The sequence below is a fragment of the Oreochromis niloticus genome, linkage group LG8 (genome assembly GCF_001858045.2).
Source record: "Oreochromis niloticus isolate F11D_XX linkage group LG8, O_niloticus_UMD_NMBU, whole genome shotgun sequence".
Taxonomy (NCBI): Eukaryota; Metazoa; Chordata; class Actinopteri; order Cichliformes; family Cichlidae; genus Oreochromis; species Oreochromis niloticus.
In genome coordinates, this window is record NC_031973.2 from 13,593,014 (window position 1) to 13,614,936 (window position 21,923).

The 21,923-nt window shown below is 42.2% G+C and overlaps 1 protein-coding gene across 1 annotated transcript; it reads left to right on the forward strand.

The window, feature by feature from the left end:
- The first annotated feature begins 9,541 nt into the window (after nucleotides 1-9,541).
- On the forward strand, nucleotides 9,542-21,198 carry med1 (mediator complex subunit 1). The gene is made up of 16 exons (XM_003441836.5): nucleotides 9,542-9,727; nucleotides 11,433-11,539; nucleotides 12,151-12,229; nucleotides 12,311-12,365; nucleotides 12,707-12,839; nucleotides 13,184-13,212; nucleotides 13,379-13,450; nucleotides 13,767-13,841; nucleotides 14,216-14,379; nucleotides 14,467-14,578; nucleotides 14,739-14,863; nucleotides 14,972-15,099; nucleotides 15,323-15,524; nucleotides 15,626-15,721; nucleotides 16,504-16,609; nucleotides 16,689-21,198. The coding sequence occupies exons 1-16, from the start codon at nucleotides 9,559-9,561 to the stop codon at nucleotides 20,539-20,541; spliced, it is 5,505 nt and encodes a 1,834-aa protein (XP_003441884.2). The 5' UTR covers nucleotides 9,542-9,558; the 3' UTR covers nucleotides 20,542-21,198.
- Nucleotides 21,199-21,923: the final 725 nt, after the last annotated feature.

The window sequence follows — 21,923 nt, forward strand, 5'->3', positions numbered from 1 at the left end:
GTGCACACTGCGTACGCTGTACACCTGTGCACAGAAAAGGAGGCAAAAGGCGCGCAAACTCACAAGCCATCACGCACACGCACAGTTCCATCTCCCATCAAACTGTACAGGACATCAGAGCCGTTGTCGCTTGAAAGTAAAAATCAATTCTTCAGTTTTACAAAAATTATTGCTTCAACAAACTGACAGTTTAAGTTTTCTGCAGGTAGAAACAAATGCACACACACACACTCTCCCAGACAGCACACAAAGAAAGAGTGCACTTTGAGTCTGCTGTTTTCTTAGTCTTTCCAGTTGGCGGCGGCCAGACGCGGCAGAGTTGGCACAGCCAGAGTCAGAGTGCCAGGGGGAATGGAGCGCCACATGGCATGTTCATGGCAGGGCCAGCTGGGGGGAGGGAAAGTGAGGGTTGTGTGTGTGTATATATACATGCATGTGTGAGTTGCATGGGGGGTGATGGAGGGGTGGTTTTGCATCTTAAATTCCACAACATCTGTTCAATAGGCAGAGCCATATATACCACTGAAGCTGGTGTGCTCACAGGCAACCATTGTAATTGGGGGGTTGGTGTGTACATGTGTGTGGGCATGTGTGCCGTCTGTGCGTGCCTAGGTGTTGTAGAAGAGGGGAGATGAGGATGGGAGAAAGAGATGATGGGTAGGGATGCAGAATTTTGAGGGTAAGTTTCAATTGTTCTCCTCTTGGCTCAGCAGCTTTCAATGAAATAAAGGCTGGCCCAACAAAAAAAAGAAAAAAGCACAAAAATCAAACGAGCGCTATTAAATTCCCCTCACATATGGCCGTTTTGCTCGAGGCTGATTTATGGTGTCTGACGTGAGGATCACAATTTGTAGTTCATCACAACAACTGGGTTACGAGTAATTTCAGCATCTTCTTCATACAGCCTTGATGCCAGCAAGCTAGCTGTGTACTGGCACGTGGGGAGTCATCACTCTTCTCCAACGCTGGAAGTCCACAGACAGACACTGAGTGGGCACAAGGCACTGGGGCAACGGCTCCTCACCCAGCTCGATGAGAAGCGGGAGTCTGAATATGGCCCTTGCTTCACACATGCAAGGCGGGCACACACATGGAGATGCAGGCACACTCGTACAAGCACGCTAACATACATCTAGTCCCCCTCCTCGTCATCCCTGCTGGCACTTTGAGGAAAAGTACCTCCTCCCACTCCCATTTATCTGCCCCCACTCCACACCCCCCGCACCCCCCACCCCCACCCGTGGCAGCCGACGTCCCTCGCAGCGTGGCGTACCATCTGTTGCCCCCCCTCCACCCCACCCACCCCCCAATCTCTCCCTCCAACACCATCCCAACCTACTCCCCCAAACTTCCTCCGCCTTCCTGCGCCATCTTAGCCGTACGACACCTCTCTAGACCGGATCTGGGAACCACCAAAACAGGAGGACTTTTACTGTACGTATGTATGGATGCACCATGACTGAGGAAACACCTTCATGTACTATGTTTCAAAAGACAAATAATTACAAAGTGATTGCATAAAAAGAGTGCACACGCCATCCAGGCGGATAATTCAGCGACATAAACCTTGACATGCAACACTATATTGCAAACTACAGATGAAGTTGTACAGCAGGAGAGAACACATAGGGTTTCCTGATTGCTCTCATGAATGTTTAATCGGTGAGGGTCTAATAGGGATGAAGTCTGTAAAACCTCCTCCAGCACCTCCAGGCAAAAAGTGAAGCCATGCCAAAAGCCTAATTAAATGTTTTTTAAACCTTTCCCCTTGGAGAGGACACAGAGTAGTTTCACCCCAGAGTGTGCCTGTGCTTCAAAGAGGTGGGTTAGTATGGGCTGTATGTAGCCTACCAACTACATAAGGGCAGTCTGTGGTAAGCTTGTGCACCCAGGGTGAGAGCAACACTCACAAAACCTTCTCTATATTAATACATTTTAAGAGTGGGTCTTTCTATAATGCACCAGAATTAAACTTACATTCATGACATTGAATTCCACTGTGTCTGAAGGGTATTGATCACATGACAAACTAGCAAGTGTTGCCATTTTGCCTCCCTTGCCTTTCTAACAGAGTGCAGAACACACAAAATATTAAATGGAGTTACTGTTATAACCGCTGATATCCTACTATCCTAACCACAAGGTCACCTAATGTCCTAACACCATCAATTTACAGTATTAATTGATTAATTCTCCCTAACCAAAATAATAAAAAATAAAAACTAATGTAATTTTGTTAGCACCTAATGCAATCCAATAAAATTTAAATGAAAAAATCAGTTAAAACCTTCTACTTTGTGGTATAGGTTGCACAGAGTCAAGAGCTCTGGTTATCCCTGGTAAAATGCTGGCACTCGGGCTAAGGGTCATTCCAGCTGATTCCACAGATTAATGCAACAAATTCAAATTTATACGCCACATTTGCCAAATCAGAAAGTGGCATGACTCCTGACCTCAGTGACCAGTCCACCCTATTTCTGCGGAGCTGGAAAAATGGGCTGGAATTTAATATGCATGTTTCGGTAAACCATTTAGACTGACATACTGATTTGGCACAGATCCGATATTGGCTTTTTAACATATACATTCCAGTCAGTGTGCTAACGTGCTGTATTGCAGGTTCTTTGAAGGCTTTGTATGAACAATTTCTACAATGTCTGTTTTTTCTTTAAATAAAACAAAAATCCAACTGTTACATTTCTTGCACTTTTGAATTATTTTCATCATTCCAGCAACAAGCTTGGCAAACACACAAGTATTGTCTTCTCGAGTCTATAATTAGGCATTCATCTTGAAAAACCAATATCTGATGAACCCTTTGCATGGGCGGATGTAGGGGACAAGTGTGGACAGCAGAAAGTACCTAAACAGAGGAAGATGGATAGACAAGGAAAGAGCCACTGCTGTTTGTCCATTCATCTCAGGTGTATGTAGAAGAGCTCAACTATGACAACTCATCCATCAGCCACAGGGAGACTACTGAGCCTCCTGGAACGGAACCAAAAACCACCTCTATCCATCATGCTTCTCTTCTCTTCTCTTCTCTTCTCTTCTCTTCTCTTCTCTTCTCTTCTCAAAAACAAAATCAGGTTACTTTTACTTTTGACTGAGATTGTGTCCGGTGCTGACAAGCGGCCAAAGCGCAGCTCTCGTGTGGGGTGAAAAGATTAAATATGGAAGGGGAGCCAGAGAGACAGGGCAACAAAACATGACAGGCCAGGAGGACATGTACAAAACAATGACTAAGGAAAAAGCCTTAGAGCATGAAGAGAAGAGTGAAATAAAAAGGAGAATGACAATGAGAGTGTGAAAAACGTGTGTACATATATGAGGAAGGGAGAACGCTGGAGCAAGGTAAGCAGCTAAACAGCAGCTGTCGACCTAATTCCTTCTTAACGCAGTGCTTGTGCTCTGATTAAGAAAGCGATCTGGCCTTTAATTTTCTCCTGACACTGGCTAATGCTCTGTATCTCAATCGCCCATTCTGGCTCTCCCTCTCACAACTATATGTACACAACAGCTTGCACTGCTTGTCAGCATCCTCCTAGCCGACTTAAGAAGTGTAAGAGATTTTTTACAAAAGGAAATCTAAAACTCTCTTGCAACTGTGTTCAATCTTTAATCAAAAGGGAATAATTGTATTATAAAAAGATCTTTTCCCCCCGAGAGTCATAATGCACAAAATGAAGAAACATAACTTAACATGCTGATAAAAATTATCAAAGCAACAGAAGTGGAATGGCATGACAGCTAAACCATCTCATAAGGAAGGGCACAGATTCAGGTCTCTATGAACAGTCGCGTGTCTTGTAGTTGTTTTCTTTACGAATGTGAGTAGAAAATTTTACTCTGGCATAAACGAAACTCAGCAAAACCTAAGATTTCATGGTCATTTTATGGTTATCAGTGTCAAACCATTAGCTGGTACCCTTTGAGTCCCTTGCGCCAAGTTAGTTGTACAGGCAGCCAGATCAAAAACTGCAGTGTGAGTGGGAAGTGAGAAAATCAATTAGGAAAAAAAAAACATTCTCACATGCTGTGGGGGGAAAAAAGGCTCATAGTATAAACTGCTACATGTGTAGAGTTTTGTACCGATACTTTTTAATGCTTCTAATTGAGGAGGAATAACTTTTTATCTCCATTTCCACAGCTCCACCAGTTGAAGTCTGTAGGGTGCTATATGCTCCAGCAGAAAATATCTGTGTGTGGTATCAGCTCCAGTAAAAGACATATAGCATAGAGTAAACAACAACAGAGATAACTGCACATGTTGCTGTATGCAGGAGAAACCCAACACAAAACAGCAAACTTTAAACAATGTCAAAAATAAGTAAATATGATACAAGTAAAATAAAAATAAATAAATAATGGAAATGTTTCCTCAGTCAGAGGACTTCATCCACGACGCTTTGCATATGAACAGAGCACTGAAGTGACTGAGAGAACTGAAAATTAAAAGGTGGAAATAAACCCTAAAATTCGGTCAACACAAAAGAATAGATCTACTGTCATGACGCACATATTAATTTGATTAATTACATGCTTCACAGAGAGAGATGTTAGAGTGTTCAAATACAAGAAAGAAACTTGTCAGCTTCCAAAACAATCCCAAATGGGACTAAGAGCTTTCTAAATTTATGTGTACGCACATTTGTGCATGCTCATATAAATGCTAAGGAGAGCAGACGGAAGAGAAGCCAGAGAATTACATGCTACCAGCATCAGAGCCTAATGTGGCCAATACAAAAAAATAAAACTAACAATAAAGAAATAAAGTGAAATCCCACAAATTTTGTGGAAAAGTAGATTGTTGCATGTTGCGATCTAACAGTGATGCGTCAGGTGATATCAGACACTGATTTCTCCTCAGTGTCTAATGTGAAATCAGGTGCTTTAGATTTGTTTGAAGTGAAATCACACAGAAACGTGAAACTCCTCTTAACAGTCTCTGTTACCATAAGAAGTGACTGAGTGACGGATCAATTTCCAAGTACACAAAATTAATCTGCTGGAGGTGAAAATAAAACCTGAATAACATTTTAAAAAGACTAAAAAAGGCTACAAGTTTAGGATGAAGCTGTACACAGTAAAGTATCATACAACCTGTAGAAATGTCAGTAAGTCATCATGAGTAAAAATATTATGCTATTGAAGAGGTAAAATGATTGTAATCATTGAGAAGTAATAGAGTTGTCTCACACGATTTAGTAAAGAACACTGTTCAAGATGGCATGTGCTTGAAACAAGCTCAACGATTCCAAACCAGCAGCCAATCAGAAGTCGAGATAGCAAAGAGGGTTTATTGAAATTGACATTTTTAATTTTGTTTTCTTTTGAAGTGGCAGAATAAACAGTGAGCTTTCACACTGTGGACAAAGGATTTACGATACGACAAACAAACATAAGAGCGGCGATAAACCTTCGTCAAACACGAGGTGTGTGTGTGCGTGCTTGGTGCAAACACACATGCCAATCGGACTGCCATGTGGAGTGTATGCGAGAGAGGTGGCGTTGCTAGGAGCACCAGGTTGTGTGCAGACAGTGGTAGCAGAGTAGAGACGGCAGCAGCAGCCTGGCAGTGGAGAAGAAAGGAGTGGAGCAATGCCAAGAAGATTCCCCCAGAGAGACCGTAGCAAGGAGAGAATGAGGCAGACAGAGAGGGAGAGAGGCACGGACAGGGCATGCTGATATGATCATGTGTTTCCACCGAATGACGGACGAGCAGTTCACTATCAGCAGATAAACATCTGAACCCTGGTATTAGTGTACTGTGACTTCACTATGAGGCCAAGAGGGTCATTAAAAAGCAAAAGCGCACTTGCTGCAGCTTTGAGGAGATATAATGTTAAGGCATTAATGCTAGGAAGTGGTGATGATGAAACAGCAGGAGAGGGAAGCTACAAGGTTGACTGGAGGGATGAAAAAGCCCCTTCATCTGGGCTCATTTTTGTCACCACTCCTCATGTCACCTATCAGTCAAAATATAAATGTTTGCCTATTTCCAACCAGGCTGCATCACTGCCTCACCTCTGCGTGTTACCCTGCTGAGCCTCTCCCTTGTTTTCTACGTGTCGTCTCCTTTTCCAATTTCTCTCTTCCTCCCGCGCTCTTCCTTTCCTTATTTTGTCTTTAAACGGAGAGTCGTGTGAACAGGCTATGCAAATGAGATGGTTATTACCCCACTGCTCATCAAGCCGCACAGAGGAGACATTAATAGGCTGATGAATATGCATGTGAATTTGTTAATTAAGTTAATTATTCTGCTGAAAATGCATTCGTCTTCCAAGGACATCTTCCCCAGGATTTCAACCTGCTCCACTCATTAGTCATGCGATATTTCATACACAGAGTGAGAATGAGAGAGAGGGAGGCAGACAGTGGGAGGGAGAATGAAGGGGAGAGGAGACAATGCTGTTTTTGGAAAGTGGGTGCCATGAACATGTGGGGTTATAAAAGTATGGGGTAAAAATAATGTATTTTAATGTCATCAGCGCTCACAATGGGATGCGCCATAACTACCCATAATAGCAAACCGCATCCTGCTTTCCAGATATGGCACATTATTCCCAAAAAGACCTAGCTGGAAGTTTATACTTTTAGAGTTTTTTACATCTATTTTTTGCGCTTGCTTCTACCTCACTGGTTACTTCTCCCTAATTGCTTATTAAAACCCTCTTAAATGAACTTTTTGTGCCAACTTTCCAACACATTAATTAATTGTTGTAGCCAATTAAGTGCCGTTGTGCAAATGAGCCTCATCACAAATGGTCCTATAGGGCTAACCCCTCCTTTCTCTCTCCCGCTCCTTGTCTCTTACTCTTCCCTCACCACCCTCCCCCTCTAGTCTTCCCAGCTGCCCGAGCACTTCAAGGCACTCGGTGCCAAAGAAGCAGAAACTGTGTCCTGATAATGCTTCACTGTTTTCTGGACTGCTTCCAGCCTTCAGGCTCACTGATCTCAAACTTGTACGATAGGTGGAAAGCAAAAAGCTCAGTTGATTCCTTTTTTGTCTGGCACATTTGTACAAGAGCATCTTAATAAGGCCGCTTCTAAACCCACCGCCAAACCATATAGAAAGTGCGCTGATTGCATTGTATGCTTAATTTGTCTGGTGGCTATGAATTTTCAAGCAGGCATGCATGCATCAAATAATTTATCTTTATTCATTGCAGGTAATATGAGAGTTCACCAAGAGAGGCTGTGGGAAAAAAAAGAAGGAGGGTAGTTAACTTCAAAGCACTCAATAAGGTTGCCAAGCTGTTCACACATCTTCATCCCCTGTGTTAAAGCTGGAAACATGCAGAGGAAATCAAATACATGTGTATTAGGAGATGTTCTCCACAACAACACTGTGAAAATATACAAAATGTAAAAACACTGAAAATTAGTGGTTGATGCACAGCGTATATATGTTCACCACCCCACACATACAGCTTATATGTAGGTGTATGCATACATATAATATGTATATTATATGCATGCATACACACATACTATGCAAATCTTTTGTGTACTGGATGTAACATCAGGTTTCTTTTAAAATAATGGCACATCTTTGCACCAAATGCGGAAAGCAGAAAAAGGCTGAATCGGATCAATAGGTATGTCCAACATTTGCCTTTAAGCATGTGCCGAGGTTAGTATCTTCTGTTGATTTAGGCTGTCTCATTTGCTTCTGCTTCTTTATGCAGTTCCATCCTGACTCAGTGATGTTGAGACCAGTGTTTTGTGGAGGTCATACCATCTGTTGCAGGACTCCTTGTTTGTCTTGCTGAAGAAAGTTCTTCGTGACTTTGGTTGTATATTCTGTGTAGTTGTCAAGCTGCGAAATGATTTTGGGGCTCTGTTAGGCTACACCCTAATGGTGCCATATGATGAACGAGCATCTAAACATTTAAAGTGTGTAGAAATGTTGCACAGCAGTGCACGTGGAGCGTATGTATGTGTTCACATGTGTGTGTGTATGTTTTATCTATTCGTAAAATAATAAAATGTGATAATAAATGGCTCATGATGTGCAAAGAAGCAATGTAAATGTGGCCTAAATGTGAAATTTGTAATGTGTAATAATGTGTCAAAAATGTACTGCCAATAATGCCTCATGAGATAATACCTTTTCTGATTAATGTGACATTTCTTAGATTATTATTATTATTATTATTATTATTTCTACTGCTGTTGTTGTTGTTTTCCTTTGGGGTTTTTTTTGAGACATTGTGGCATTCATTTTGTAGTTGAGACAATGCGAACATTTTTCCATCATGTTAACAACATGCAGAGAAGCGTTTCTCAGCACAGGGGCTGAACTTTCTCTTTTTTTCTCATGCCTGGCTCTGCCCACTCTGCTGCCATTCGGACGTGGCACTGATACACCCACCAGGAGGATTAGGGAAGGTTTAACACCGGTGCCAGCCTCACTCCCTGTGCCACGCCATCCCTCGGCACAGAGGGGGGTCCCGCTTGGCATGGCAAGGTGAACTAGCCTCTGATTGATGGGCATGGTTTCAGCCTGCTACTGTGCTCCCTAAGGCCCGTGCCTCCTTTTCCTTTTTCCTACTGCTGTCTTGGCAGCAGTGCCCAACTCCTCTTCCATGCCAGGCAGCCAGCTAAAGCTCCTGGTGGGCACATCAATTACATAGCGGCACCTCCCCTCTTTTCTCATGTCTATCTGTGGGTCTGTCTACTGTCTCAGACGATGCCAATCTGGTCCCACTCCATTTCCACTGCTGTCTATAGCTATCTCCTGTGTTTGTGTGTGTACGGCTTTATAGCCTACCCATGTTCACAAATACATCTTTGCATATGCACAAATGCACATGAATCCTATTCATGCACACACCCCGTGCTTTCCTCTTAGGCAGGTCATAATGGTTGGTGGGAAAATCCTCCCTAGAGAGCACTCTGCCACAGGCTCAGCTGTACAATAGGCTCAGGTGTGTGCCTGTAGTATGTGCTTGTGTGTGCAAGGCATGGATGCTTTTGCTCTTTAATTTTTTTAAATTTACTGCTTGATTAAACAGCCTATTTCTCTGACTGCTTTATAGTAGAGAGTATAAAACAGTCGAAAAAACAAATAAACAAAAACAACAAAAAACATTAGTAATGTAGTGCATTATTTACATGATTATTTCAACCTTCCTTTGGATTTTGCCTGTTAGTTGCTGCTGGCAAATCATGAATCATTTACTCACAGCGACCGTACGCCATCTGCAGTATTCATTTTGCCACTGTCTTACTATAAGCTGAAAAGGCTTTTATTTTTGAAGCGATAAAGGCAACTGTTTCGTTTCTCCTGGAAACGTTGTGATAAATAACCCAAAGTAATTGTTACAACGTGCAAAATGGTAAGTCAGAACTTTAAAATGTTTATACTATTTTAAATGTGCTCGTGTGTGTTATATATACACACAAGCATGCAAAAAAAATTGATACATAAAATTAAAAAAAAAATAGTCTGGAGAATACACACAAATAGGGAAAGGACTCACCCAGGAGAAAAAAAATCGCTGTCCCTCGCTTGCTATGACGAGTTTATAGTAGTACGGAAGCCCGGAGAGGATGCTAGGAATCCAAAGCGGGGAAGTCGAAGTGGAGAAGGGGGGTACAATGGCGGCGGGGCCTGGTGTTTCTATGCAGAGCTGCAGCCCTGCGAGGGAACTTTCTATTTCAGTTCAGCAGGGAGGAAATCAGACTCATGGTGATCGGGTTAAAACCGAAGAAGTAACGGGTAAGAACGCGACTCGTGCGTTATTTTTCGTTGCTTTACTGATAATTTATTTTGCGACTTGGGCTATCAATGGCTAACTGCTAAATCAGCCCACTATGTTGGCGAGTACTGCTGCTTTTTGTGTATGTTTTATAGATTTTAAATCTATCTGTGGGTACCATATAAACACAATAACCCCAGATTGTTAAGTGCGGCTTATCTGTACAAGGATTGGTGTTATTTTTTTGGTGTGCTTAAAGTCACGTTAGTTGCCTATCTGTAATCAGCTAACGGCTAACGTTAGCAACTTGCTAACGTCAACTTTCTGCAAACACCGATGATAGGTAGGTCGTGCAAGACAGGGCTCTGAATGTATAAACACCACACAAGTTTTGCTTACCTATTCAGTGTGTAGAGCAAAAAATGTCAGTCTGTCCACCAGTTTGGCAAACTGTGTAATAAGCTGCAACATTATAATAGCTCATTATCGACATGTTTTGACAACACTAGACATCCTAGACTAACAGCCTGGTAAAGGGATGCCAACACTTTTATTTAAAGTTGTTGTTGTTGTTGTTTTTTCCCCCAAAGAGCTGACAAATCCTACCACCCAGCTAATGTATAAAAATCATGCCAGTGGCCTACCTACGTGAGACATCTGCCTGGGGCACAAATAGTACAAGTGGGAGAAAGATGATGATAATGATGTTGTTGTCATGCTCTCATGTCACTCGTGAAAATATAGAGGAAAGAAAGTATTTTTATACTTATATTTGTTACAGTACACATTTGGCTTCCAGTTTGTTTGGAATTCGTAGATGATGATAATACCTACAACACTATTAGACCTCGGGCCACCAGGATGGGCTGTGCTATGTTGATCTATCTATCTATCTGTCTATGTATCTATCTATCTATCTTTGATCAGTGGTCTTTGATCAGTGGTTGTTGATCAGTGGTCGTGACATATTGCATATTAATAATCAAGAAAGGGACCTCATAGCCCATTGTTCGCCAGTGGTCCTAGTTGCAGTCATTAAACAAATGTACTCTTTGTAAGGTTGAGGAAACCTGCAGTCAGCTGAGACTGAAGAAGTCACTTGGATGAGTGACAAACTGTTTCTCCTGCTGAAAAAGCTACATTTTTGGGATTCCTGCTGATCTACATTCAAAAACATGCACAAAACTTTTTTTTTTCTGCATAGAGTTATACTAAATAAAAATGTGTTTGTGTGTTTTAAGTTGCTATTTTATTTCTTTAAGTTTTATTTTGTTGTTTTTATTGCCTTAAAACGTTGTAAAGCCACATGTGGTAACTTCAATGTTTACCACTTCTTAGACAAATGCCACATAGAAGTTTGAACGTGAAGTTTTTGTATAACCTTTCACACAGGTGTTGATTAACCAAAATTATTTCTAAACAGTATAGTTTGTGGTTGTGTTTTTCTCAGAATAACAAGGATAATAGAAACGCCCATAAAGATATACAATATAGCTTAACAGCAACTCCATTAGCTGTTAAACTGACAAAATAAAAATGTGTTTGTTTGATGAAATTAGTTTTGGCCAAGAGGAATAGTAAAAACTTTGTCCTTGTATTACATAAATATGGTTATTCTGGGTGGCAAAAAAGATCATAAACCTCTCCTTTAAAATGCAGAACAGAATAGGAGTATGAAATTTGCTTAAAAGTTATCTAAATGCATGTATTTTCTTTTTAATTTAGAAGCAGAGAAGCAGAGTCGCATGGCAGCTCTGCTGGAGAGGCTTCACGCCAAACACAATGCTTCCCGGCCATGGCAGGAGACCTGCAAGGTTGTGCGTCAGGCCATGGTGAGAGAGACATACACCTTTCTATAAGTGATTTGTACTAATTTCAAAAGCATTATTTTACATCAGTAAAGGCAGGAAAGAGGCATCTGCAGCAAGGCCCCTGTGATAAAATCTGTGGCGCCTTTGTGAATAGAAAGCCAAAAACATCCTCAACTCTATTTCTTGAAACAGTAAAAGGCACCACCTAGTGGTGCAGTTTAGCTCTACAGAAAAACCAAGTGTTTTCATGACTTAGAAAGACTTTGACTTTAAGGGGAAAGTCATACAATATATTCTCTACAGTTGTATAATATACCAGTTTTAAAAGGCCTTAACAACATTATAAACACACAATATCCACCGTGACCCATCTGTTTACTTAACAATCCCACATCAGGTCACAACTTAACAAGTAATCACAACAGAGAACACGTTTAATGTCATTAAACATATAATAGCATGAAAGGTATTTTCTTCAGTAACTTAACTTCTGGATAAATAAAGCTGTAATGGTGGCATTTAAATTCTTGAACCCAGTGGAGCAAGTGGAAAACAAATTTTAGATCTTGTTGATTAAGCACATTTTTTGTTTAATGAACTGTTTCTCTTTCTTTCCTCATAATGTGTCCCAGGAGAAACGTGGTGTGATGAATGCAGCAGGTCACCAGCTCCTGCTCAACTGCCTGGAGACTCTGCAGAGAGCTTTGAAAGGTGAGGATGTCAGCTGATTGAAACACAAGGGAGAGCGAGTTGACCTTTTTGTTTAAAAAAACAAACTGCTTTCTTTTTCAGTCTCATCACTTCCCTCCATGACGGATCGTCTGGAATCCATAGCTCGACAAAACATGTGAGTCTCTTAAGGTTTTGGAGGTGGTAAACCTAAACACTGAAAGCAGTGGAAGCTTAACAATGAAAAGCCTTTAGTTTAATATACAGTACAATACAATACAACTTTACTTCAAATGAGAATGAGCTTCTTCATTGGTTAAGTGTGCTACATACAACACATTGCATGATGTTTTTTATTTTACAGTTTTGCTGGCATTTATCCATTGTGAACGTAGTCAGCAACAATATTTATATTTTTGCCAATATACTAAAATTGTTTTAGCTAAAGCACAACAGGAAATGGAGTATAGAAAAGTCATAGCATTATTTTGTAAAAATTTTTTTGCCTTGTTTGCGCAGGCTGGGCTCCCACCTGAGTCCCTCAGGAACGGAGTGCTACATCACAATGGACATGTTTTACGTGGAGGTGCAGCTAGACACCAGTGGCCAGCTAGTGGATGTTAAAGTGGCTCATCAAGGAGAAAGCCCCACGGTCAGTCTAATCACTATGCGGTTCGATAAATTAGTAATAGAAGGCCTTGGTCACACAGGTCTAGAGACCATTCAGTGCACCATTGCGACCTCCACCTAATGGGAAAAATACTAACCAATCACAAGGAGGTTTCCAGTGCAGCACAGTATACCTTATTGCAACTACTGGGAATCTTTGGCAACCGTTTGGAATACACATTTTTTCCCCTTACAACCAGTGGTTGCCGGGGGTTGCCAACTGGTCTCTAGCTGGCTTGTGTGACTGGGAGAGGCAAATTACATTAAATTAATTTCCACTTAAGTGAAGATTCAGTAATCTTTTTTTTCTTTAATTCTTGGTCACAGAGTTGTCCTGAGCTTTTTCAGCATTTAAGGTGAGTAGAATCCACAAGTGTAATTCAAACTATTGTGGATGATAAGAGACAAACCTGTAGTGCATGGTGTTTCATTTCTGTTAATGATTAAAAGTTAAAATTGCAGTTACCTGTTAGAGATTCCTGTTTAATAGCTGACTGAGCCACTTTGTTTCCTTTTTAACAGGGAAAAGAACTTTGAAGAGTTTTCTAAACATCTCAAGGGACTGGTTGATTTATACAAGCTTCCTGGAGACAAGTAAGTAGGCTTGCAGGCTTTGATGTTTGGTTTAGGCTTATCTAAAAGCGTGAGTAGATATTTCGTTCCACATATAAAATTGAATTTACATGTGCTCTCTTCCAGATTATGAAAGATTATCTTTTCTTCCATTGTTGAGTTATGAATATGTAATGTATAACTTGGTTTAGGCTTTTTAACTGCTGAGAGACCGGATAGCTGAAAAGAAAACAGTCAAAGACCAGATTAGTGATAATTTTTTTTATAAGATGCATGTGCCATACATCTCTGAATATTGTTTTCATACGTCTAATAATATTTCCTTTCTATGTATCAGTAAACTGAAAACCAAGATGTACATAGCACTCCAGTCTTTGGAGCTTGATCTCACAAAGATGATGCACATGTTTAGGTAAGTGAAATAAGTCTTTAATTTACTGTTTAAGTTGCCTTCAGGATCTTTGGACTTTTCATGCTCATCACATTTCTGGGGGCTTTGGTTGTGTGCTATATGTATGTGCTTCTAGAAAATGTCAAAGCATGATAAAAAATAAATCCCTGAAGATTTAATCAGTTTGAACCTGTGGTACTGTTAAAAGACCAGGTACACTAATTTTATGAGGGGTTGGGACACCTATTGTTAAAGATCACAAGGGTCATCTCTTATTATAAGAGACTGTATTTCTGTACATTTGCCTAAATTGTATAAATTAATAATTATGACCGAAGCACTAAATTTGATCATCTCTATTTTAATGCAGTCTTCTTTGTTTTTATGTTTTCTAGGTTAGCTACCAATGCTAATACAGTAGAAACTATTCTGCATGGGAGTGTGGGCTTGCTGACAGCCAGAAGTGGTGGTCACCTTGTTTCTCTCCAGTGCTATGTGTCCCCTTATGACATATTTGAGGAGGGAACAGGCACACAGCTCAACCTAATGGACAACAATGGCAAGTGCATGCAAGACATTGATGTCTTTATCAAGAATAATCTACCAGTCACGACCTGTGTAACTTACTGGATGCTTGTTGTTACAGTGCCGCGCTCTCTGGGTGTCAGTGTCTCTGTTACAATTGAAGGAACCTCTTCTGTCTATAAGCTCCCAATTGCTCCACTGATCACAGGATCCCACCCTGTTGACAACAAGGGGTAAGACAATGTTTACCAGTGTTTACAAAGTCCTCCAGTGAGCAACTCTAATCTGTGTAAAACCTGCCATTATGCTATACTGGGAATTGTTTATAAATTCACCACTCTTGCAAATATTAGGCAGTTATCATGGGTAATTGATTTTTTTTCTTTATTTTAGGACACCTTCCTTTTCCACTGTGACCAACTCCAACTGTGTGGACCTGCCAGCTTGTTTTTTCCTTAAGATGAACCAACCCATGCCCTTTTCACTCTCTTTTATTCAGAGGATGGGCAATGCTACTTGTGAGTTTACCTTTTGCATGTTGTATTCACTATTCATTAACACACATATAAAATATTATTCTTTGTTTAAAAGGTTTAACCTTAATCTCTGTCATTTTTTTTCCCCAGCCATCCCAGTATTTGAGACCCCACCCACCTTGTCACCTCTTTACCAGTTAATTGTCCAGAGCCAGCTCCAACGTCTTGAGGAGGGCAGCTCCCCGCCTCCACCCCCGCACAACATGCACTTTTATTCTGTGAGCAGACATTACGTGCCTCCACAAATATCAGCGATGTGTTGTAAATCTCTAGAATCTTTTAACTTGCACGTTATTTGGTTTAGGTCTGTCCACTCACGTTGGTTACCCCCAACCTCTTCTTTTGGCTTTAGAATTGTCTCCATTACTTGTATTTATATATCACAGTTATCACAATTTCTGTCACTGGAAGTATCTGAAAACTTCTATTTTTCTTTCTAAGGTGTTACCTGATCAGCAGCACTGTTACTTCCTGAATGGCGATGCCCCAGTGCAAGATGGTCGATCTCTTCAAGGAGCACTGGTGTCCAAGATCCCCTTCCGCCATCCGGCACAAGTACCATTCCTGTTGGATATCATTCGGCATCAGGCAGCCTATAACACCTTGATTGGCAGCTGTGTGAAGCGGACTTCTATCAAAGAAGGTAGGTGGCTTCTGATTTTCTGTATTTATTTCCTGTTATTAACATATGTTCTGTTTTCTGACATATTAAATTACATATAATGAGTGTCATTGTTATTTCAGACAGTGCAGGACTGCTGCAGTTTGAGGTGTGTCCTCTTACTGACTCAAGTTTCAGCGTTTCTTTCCAGCATCCAGTGAATGAGTCCCTGGTCTGTGGTAAGCACATACTTTCCCTCTTTTTTTGGGAGGTTTTGGGAAATAAAGTTGTTTTACTAAAATAGATACATTTAAAGAAAATCACAGCAAACATGATGTTTAGTAACAAGTGCATTAATGGTTTGACACAAAGAGAAAAGACAAAACTCATCAACATGTCTTTATACAACTTTTTTTTCTCCCAGTAGTCACTTACTACAAATACTTGAAATCCTGATAGAGAGCTTGAAGTTCAACTTTAATTTGTTTATATTTCATGTATTCATTTTTAAGTCAGAGGTTCTGACTACTGAAATTGATGTGACACTGTTGGAGTGGTTGATATTCATTAATTATTTGGGAAATTGGTCTTCTCTGATTGTATAATGGTTTTACAGAGAACTGCTTTTTTTACATGGTAAAGTATCTTGGGTTGAGTATATAAAGGTTTTCCCAACTCATTGCACAGAAACACAAAGCCAACAGTTGCAAAGTTTTTTATAAAATTTCCATTGAGTTAAAGTTTATAATTTTAACTGGAGCACTTGACACATGACTGCAGCATGTTGAACCCTTATCTCAAACCTATGTTTGCTGTTTGTCTCTTCGCTTTTGGCTGATCTAAAATGTTGACTGAAAGAAAAATCATCCTTGCAGTCACTTCAAGGTTGATTAGCGGGCAGCCACTTGAAACTTTTAGCTTTGGAGTAGATTGCAGTCTGAAGGGGTTCATGTGTTCATCTGCTGGAATATCTTTTGTTTTTTGTGTAACTCTTCTCTTCTATGTGATCTCTTTCCTTTAGTGGTGATGGAGGTGATTGACTCTAGACAGGTGTCCTGCAAGCTATATAAAGGAGTGTCAGATGCTCTAATCTGCACTGATGAATTCATTACCAAAGTGGTCCAGAGGTGAGATGCTAATTCCTTCTAATCGTGTGGTTATGCACGGATTAGTACATGGTTGGTAATTATTTCCTTCCTCTTGTAGATGCATGTCCATCCCTGTAACCATGAGGGCAATTCGAAGGAAAGCAGAAACCATTCAAGCAGACACTCCAGCCCTTTCACTAATTGCACAAACAGTGGAGACTATGGTGAAAAACAACCTTCCACCCTCTGGTAGTCCCACCTATAACATGGTAACAGCTGATGGATCTAATCCCATGGGACTGCCTGGGCTTACAGGGGGCAACACACCTACTGGAGGAGGGCCCAATTTTACAGGTCCAATCACTTCTCTGTATGGGATGTCCCGAACTGACAGGCAAGCTCAAGGAGGAGAGTGCCTAACACCAGGAGCTGTGGCTAGCCAGCAACAGATGCAGCAACAACATCAACAACAGCAGCAAGGTCAAGGACATTCAGATGACTACAGCAAAGTCACACAAAATCCCATACTGACAAGTCTGTTACAGATAACTGGAAGTGTGGGTTCTAGTCCCAGCTCCCAGAATGCACCACAGCCCCACCAAACTCCACCTCCAACATCTTCCCCTGCCAGCAACACCAAGAATCACCCCATGCTGATGAACTTGTTGAAAGACAATCCCACTCAAGATTTTGCTTCACTGTATGGGTCTAGTCCATTAGAGAGACAGAATTCTTCTGGTTCTCCACGGACAGAAGGCATGGGCGGAACCTGCCCTGGAGGTAGCACGAAGGGAAAAAAGAAGCGCCCACGGGGGAATGAAAAGGGTGGCATGCTGCCTGGAACAGCTGGTGGTGGTGGAGGCGGTAGCTTAGGCATGAAGTCTCAACAGTCCTCTTCCATGCCACAGCACCACCAGCACCATCAAGTCACTCATGAGGATGATTTCCACCGTGAGCTCCTCTCTATGGATGTGGACGCATCTCAAAATTCTATCTATGATGTTAACTTGACTAGTGATGGCTTAGACACACCCCATAGCATTACTCCTGCACCAAGCCAGTGTGGAACACCACCGTCTGGTCCCAGCATGCCTTATTCACAGTCTCATGTCCAGTCTCAGCAACAGCAGCCACCAGGTACCGTACCACCTCGTATGGTCCGTCTCTCCAGCTCTGATAGTATTGGACCTGATATCACAGAAATCTTGTCAGATTTACCTGAACAAACTGGCAAAGGCAGTGGTGGGAGCCATGGGCAGCATCCAATGGGCAGCGGTGGGGAGGATGGAGGTGCACTAGGTACCCCTATCCGTGACTCTTCGAGTTCAGGTCAGGGTAGTGCAGTGTTTGACTCAGCAGATATTTTCAATACCAACAGCAATGAGAATCCCTTCACAGACCCCGCTGACCTGATTGCTGAGGCGGCCGGAACTGTTACCACTCCCACCAGTGACTCTTCTTCTACCAACTTCTTCCCCGATGCTGCGGACTTCAACCCTGACCTTCTTACTTCAGGCCATGGTTTCTCCCAGAGCTACTTTGATGACAGTTCTCCAAGTGCTGATGGAGACATTGACCTTGTCAAGGGTTTTGGGGGAAGTAGCCAGCAGAATACCCCATCAGGAACGCCTCAAAATCCTACTCCACATGGACAGAGCACTCCAGAGCCTTCACTAAAGGACCCTTTTGATATTGGGATGGTTTTTGGAGGCAACAGTGGTAGTGGTAAACCACTTCTGGGACAAGCTCCTGATTTAGGAGACACACATGGTGGAGGGTCCCAGAGCCCCCTTTTGAGCATGGGCCTTGGAGGAACATCTAGTGAACCAAAAGTTAAACAACAACAGGGTCTCATGCGGCCAAAAGATGAGAATGGGGGCAGCGGTGGGAGCAGTTCTGGGATGGGAATGGGGAGCAGCTCAACAGAGGGAAAACAGGTGAAGCGTAGCAGGACTCCATCCAGTGAGGGAAAATCTAAAGATAAGCCTCCCAAACGCAAAAAGCTCGATCCTGATGGAAAATCCCCTTCTCACAGCTCAGGAGGGCGACCTTATACACCACCTAGTGGTGGCTCAGGCTCTGGTAGCAGCATAAGTGGAGGCGGTTCCAAGTCTCCTGGTAGCTCAGGACGCTCACAAACCCCCCCTGGAGGTGCCACACCTCCAATTCCCAAAATCACTATTCAGATCCCAAAAGGGACCATAACTGGGGGCAAAACCTCTTCCCATAGTGGATACACCTCCAGCAGTTCAGCCACAAGCAGCACAGGAGGAACTGGAGGAACCAGCAGCAGCAAAAGCCATCATTCACACTCATCGTCCTCTGGAAAGATCAAATCCAAGGAAGGCTCCATGACACAAGGCAACAGCTCCAAACCAGGGAGTGGAGGAGGTGGGCCATCCCAGTCTAAAGGCTCCTCCCAAGGGATGGGTGTTGGCAAGCCAGGATCTTCACCAATCACCAAACATGGCCTGTCTGGGCCTGGAGGTACTGGCGGAGGAATAGGAAGTGGTAATAAAGTTAAGCCTCAGGGGGGCAAGCCTCCTGGTTCACTTATGAATCCCAACATAAAGCCCAACATTTCACCTTCCCATTCTCGTTCCAGTAGCTCTGGTGAAAAATTATCCTCCCCTATGAAGATGCAGCAGTCCCAGGTTCCAGGAACTCCACCTTCTTCCAAGGCCAAATCCCCCATGGGCTCAGGAGGTGGCAGCTCCGGAGGGTCCAAGTCTTCTTCTGGTGGAGGCATGAGCTCACAGAAACCAGCTGGGGGGAGCTCTTCATCTGGTTCTTCATCTTCTTCATCATCCTCCAGTTCCTCGTCATCTTCAGGTTCAGTGGGCTTCTCGGGAGGCTCTCAGTCTCAGTATGGCAGTGGTGGAGGGGGAAGTGGAAGCGGTGGAAGTGGTGGTGGAGGTGGTGGAGGAGGCAGTGCAAGTGGGGGTGGAGGTGGCAGTGGTGGAGGGGCTGGCCAGAATAATGCAAATAACCCAAACGCCAAAGGAAAGTCTCCTAGCCGTAACAAGAAACCCTCTCTAATAGCAGTCATAGACAAGCTGAAGAGTGTTGGAGGAGGAGGAGTAGGGGAGGATGGTTGTGAGGTAGGGCCACCAGTAGGGGGATCTGGTTCGGCATCTACTCCTGGTGGTGGGTCTGGAAATGTTCCCAGTGGGCCTTCAAACATGGCGCCTTCCAAGCATGCCTCATCCTCTCAAAGTGGTGACTATAAGCGGGAAAAGTCTGATAAAGAGGCAAAGGCAAAAGTGTCAGTGTCGGGGGGAAGCAGTGGGGATAAAAAGTTGATGGACCCAAAAACAGGTGGGGTAGGTTCGACTGCTTTGGCCAAGATTATAATTAGCAAACCAGACGGTGGCTCTCCAAGTATCAAGGCAAAAGTGACCCTACAGAAAGCAGGAGAAGGATCTGGTGACAATATGCGTCCTCAGATTTCTAGCCTGAAAGCTTCTCCACTCTTCAGTGGCTCGACTCCCAAACATGACCGCTCCTCCCCCAGTCACAGCCGCTCACCAGGATACACCCCACTTAACCAGGATAGTGAGAGCGAGTCAGGAAGCAGCTCAGTGGCTGAAAAGTCTCACCAGAACAGCCCCAGCTCGGATGATGACCAGACCATGCGCCCACTTCCTCCCCAGGACTACATGAGTTCTATTCCCCTTAGCTCAGGTGAGAAACATAAGAAACACAAGAAGGAGAAAAAGAAGCAGAAGGAGAGGGAACGGGAGAGGGACAGAGACCGAGAACGGGACAGGGACAAAGAGAAAAAGAAATCTATGTCCATGGGGCCGTCTTCTCATCCATTAAAATCGGACAGTTGGTCAAGGTCTCCCATCTCAGCTTCAGAGTCATCTTTGTCCATGTTAAGTTCAGATCGGCCTTCCCGGCCGAGCCCAATGTATATGAGAAATGAAGATGATGACCTCATGGACTCAGCTCTCACTGGCAACCTTTAATTTGATGTAGAAAGTGCTTTGATTTCACTCATTTGTTGTCAAATTTTAACCCATTCCTTTTAAAACGTAAAGTAAACTTCTATTTATTTTATTCAAGCTGCAGATTAGAGCTGGATATAGGAATATTAAAGCTCTGTAACTGATCATTGAACTGTTAAAGCTGTATTTTAGTTTTGTATTTTACTGTATGAATACCGATGTATAATGTTGGGGAGGTTAGGATGCCAGGTTTATGTGAATGTGAACGCTACACATAAAAAGCCACATCCGAATTGAGAAGTTAACCATTTTTGTCTTTCCTGTGATGTCAGATGTTTTTATTTTTTTTAGTACGTTTCCCCATTTCTTTATCCATGTAATCCATCTACAGTCTGCTTATGTCATAAAAAACGATGGGTTGCTATTATACAGTATGACATCTATTGAAAGTTATTGTAAAGACAGAAGCGTACAGCGGTTACTTGCCTTGTTTTTCACAAAAAACTTCACATTTTTAGTTTTTTGATACATTTTAAATTGTTAACAAGTAAATTAGTGTAGGTAAAAAGACTAACTGAAAATGATGATGATGCCGATGGTGGAGTAAAAGAGACATGCAGTTATTTTTTATAACTGGAATTGTTTTTGAAGGTTGGAATAAAAATTTCATATGTGAAACAATTTCCTCATATTAATATGTTTTGGGAGATTTGATTACTGTAACTTTCTGTCAAACAAAAATCCCAGTCGCAACCATTTAGAGAAAGCGAGGAAAGTGTCCGTAGCACTAGATGGCAGCAGTGTATCAGGCTCTATTTGTGGCTGCAGAATTACAGGGTGCATTATAATGAGTCATGTTCCCAAAGGTAATGTGTGGAGGTTAAATGGATTTTCGCATCTTTATTCACAGGTATTATAAAGGATGATTTGTAGATTCAGAGTGCAACTAAAGGTTTTTTCTTGGCTCACGATGGGCCCATTTTGAGCCTCCAAATTGACAGAACTAAGAGATGTTTATACTGTCATATTTAACATCAACAAAATACTTGTGTTGACGTAATCTTTCTAAGAAACTAACAGGTGTTAAGACCTAACAGTACAGATGTGCCAGATTGAGTTGGTGTAGTTTTTTGATTTGGTGCTATAAAGAAGTATGACTTTGTAGCACCAGATACATACCTGGTTACCCTTTAACTCAAAGCAACATCTGTGTATCACTGTATACCACTGTGGTATGCATTGTCTTTGCGAAATTATTGGACATAAGACATATACTCTTTAACAAGTAGCTGAGGTGTACTTAGTAAAGCAAATATCTAATCAACCAATAAGATGGTAGCTCAACTCCATGAACTTGTGCATGTAGATGGCCTGCTGAAGTTCAAACTGAGCATCAGAATGAG

What these genes read in the sequence shown, in the direction of transcription:
- med1 (XM_003441836.5), top strand. Translation starts at nt 9,559, where the DNA reads ATGCTAGGAATCCAAAGCGGGGAAGTCGAAGTGGAGAAGGGGGGTACA. An exon ending in ATCAAGGAGAAAGCCCCACG is followed by an intron (nt 12,840 to 13,183) that starts GTCAGTCTAATC and finishes TCTTGGTCACAG; the next exon opens with AGTTGTCCTGAGCTTTTTCA. An exon ending in AAGATGATGCACATGTTTAG is followed by an intron (nt 13,842 to 14,215) that starts GTAAGTGAAATA and finishes TATGTTTTCTAG; the next exon opens with GTTAGCTACCAATGCTAATA.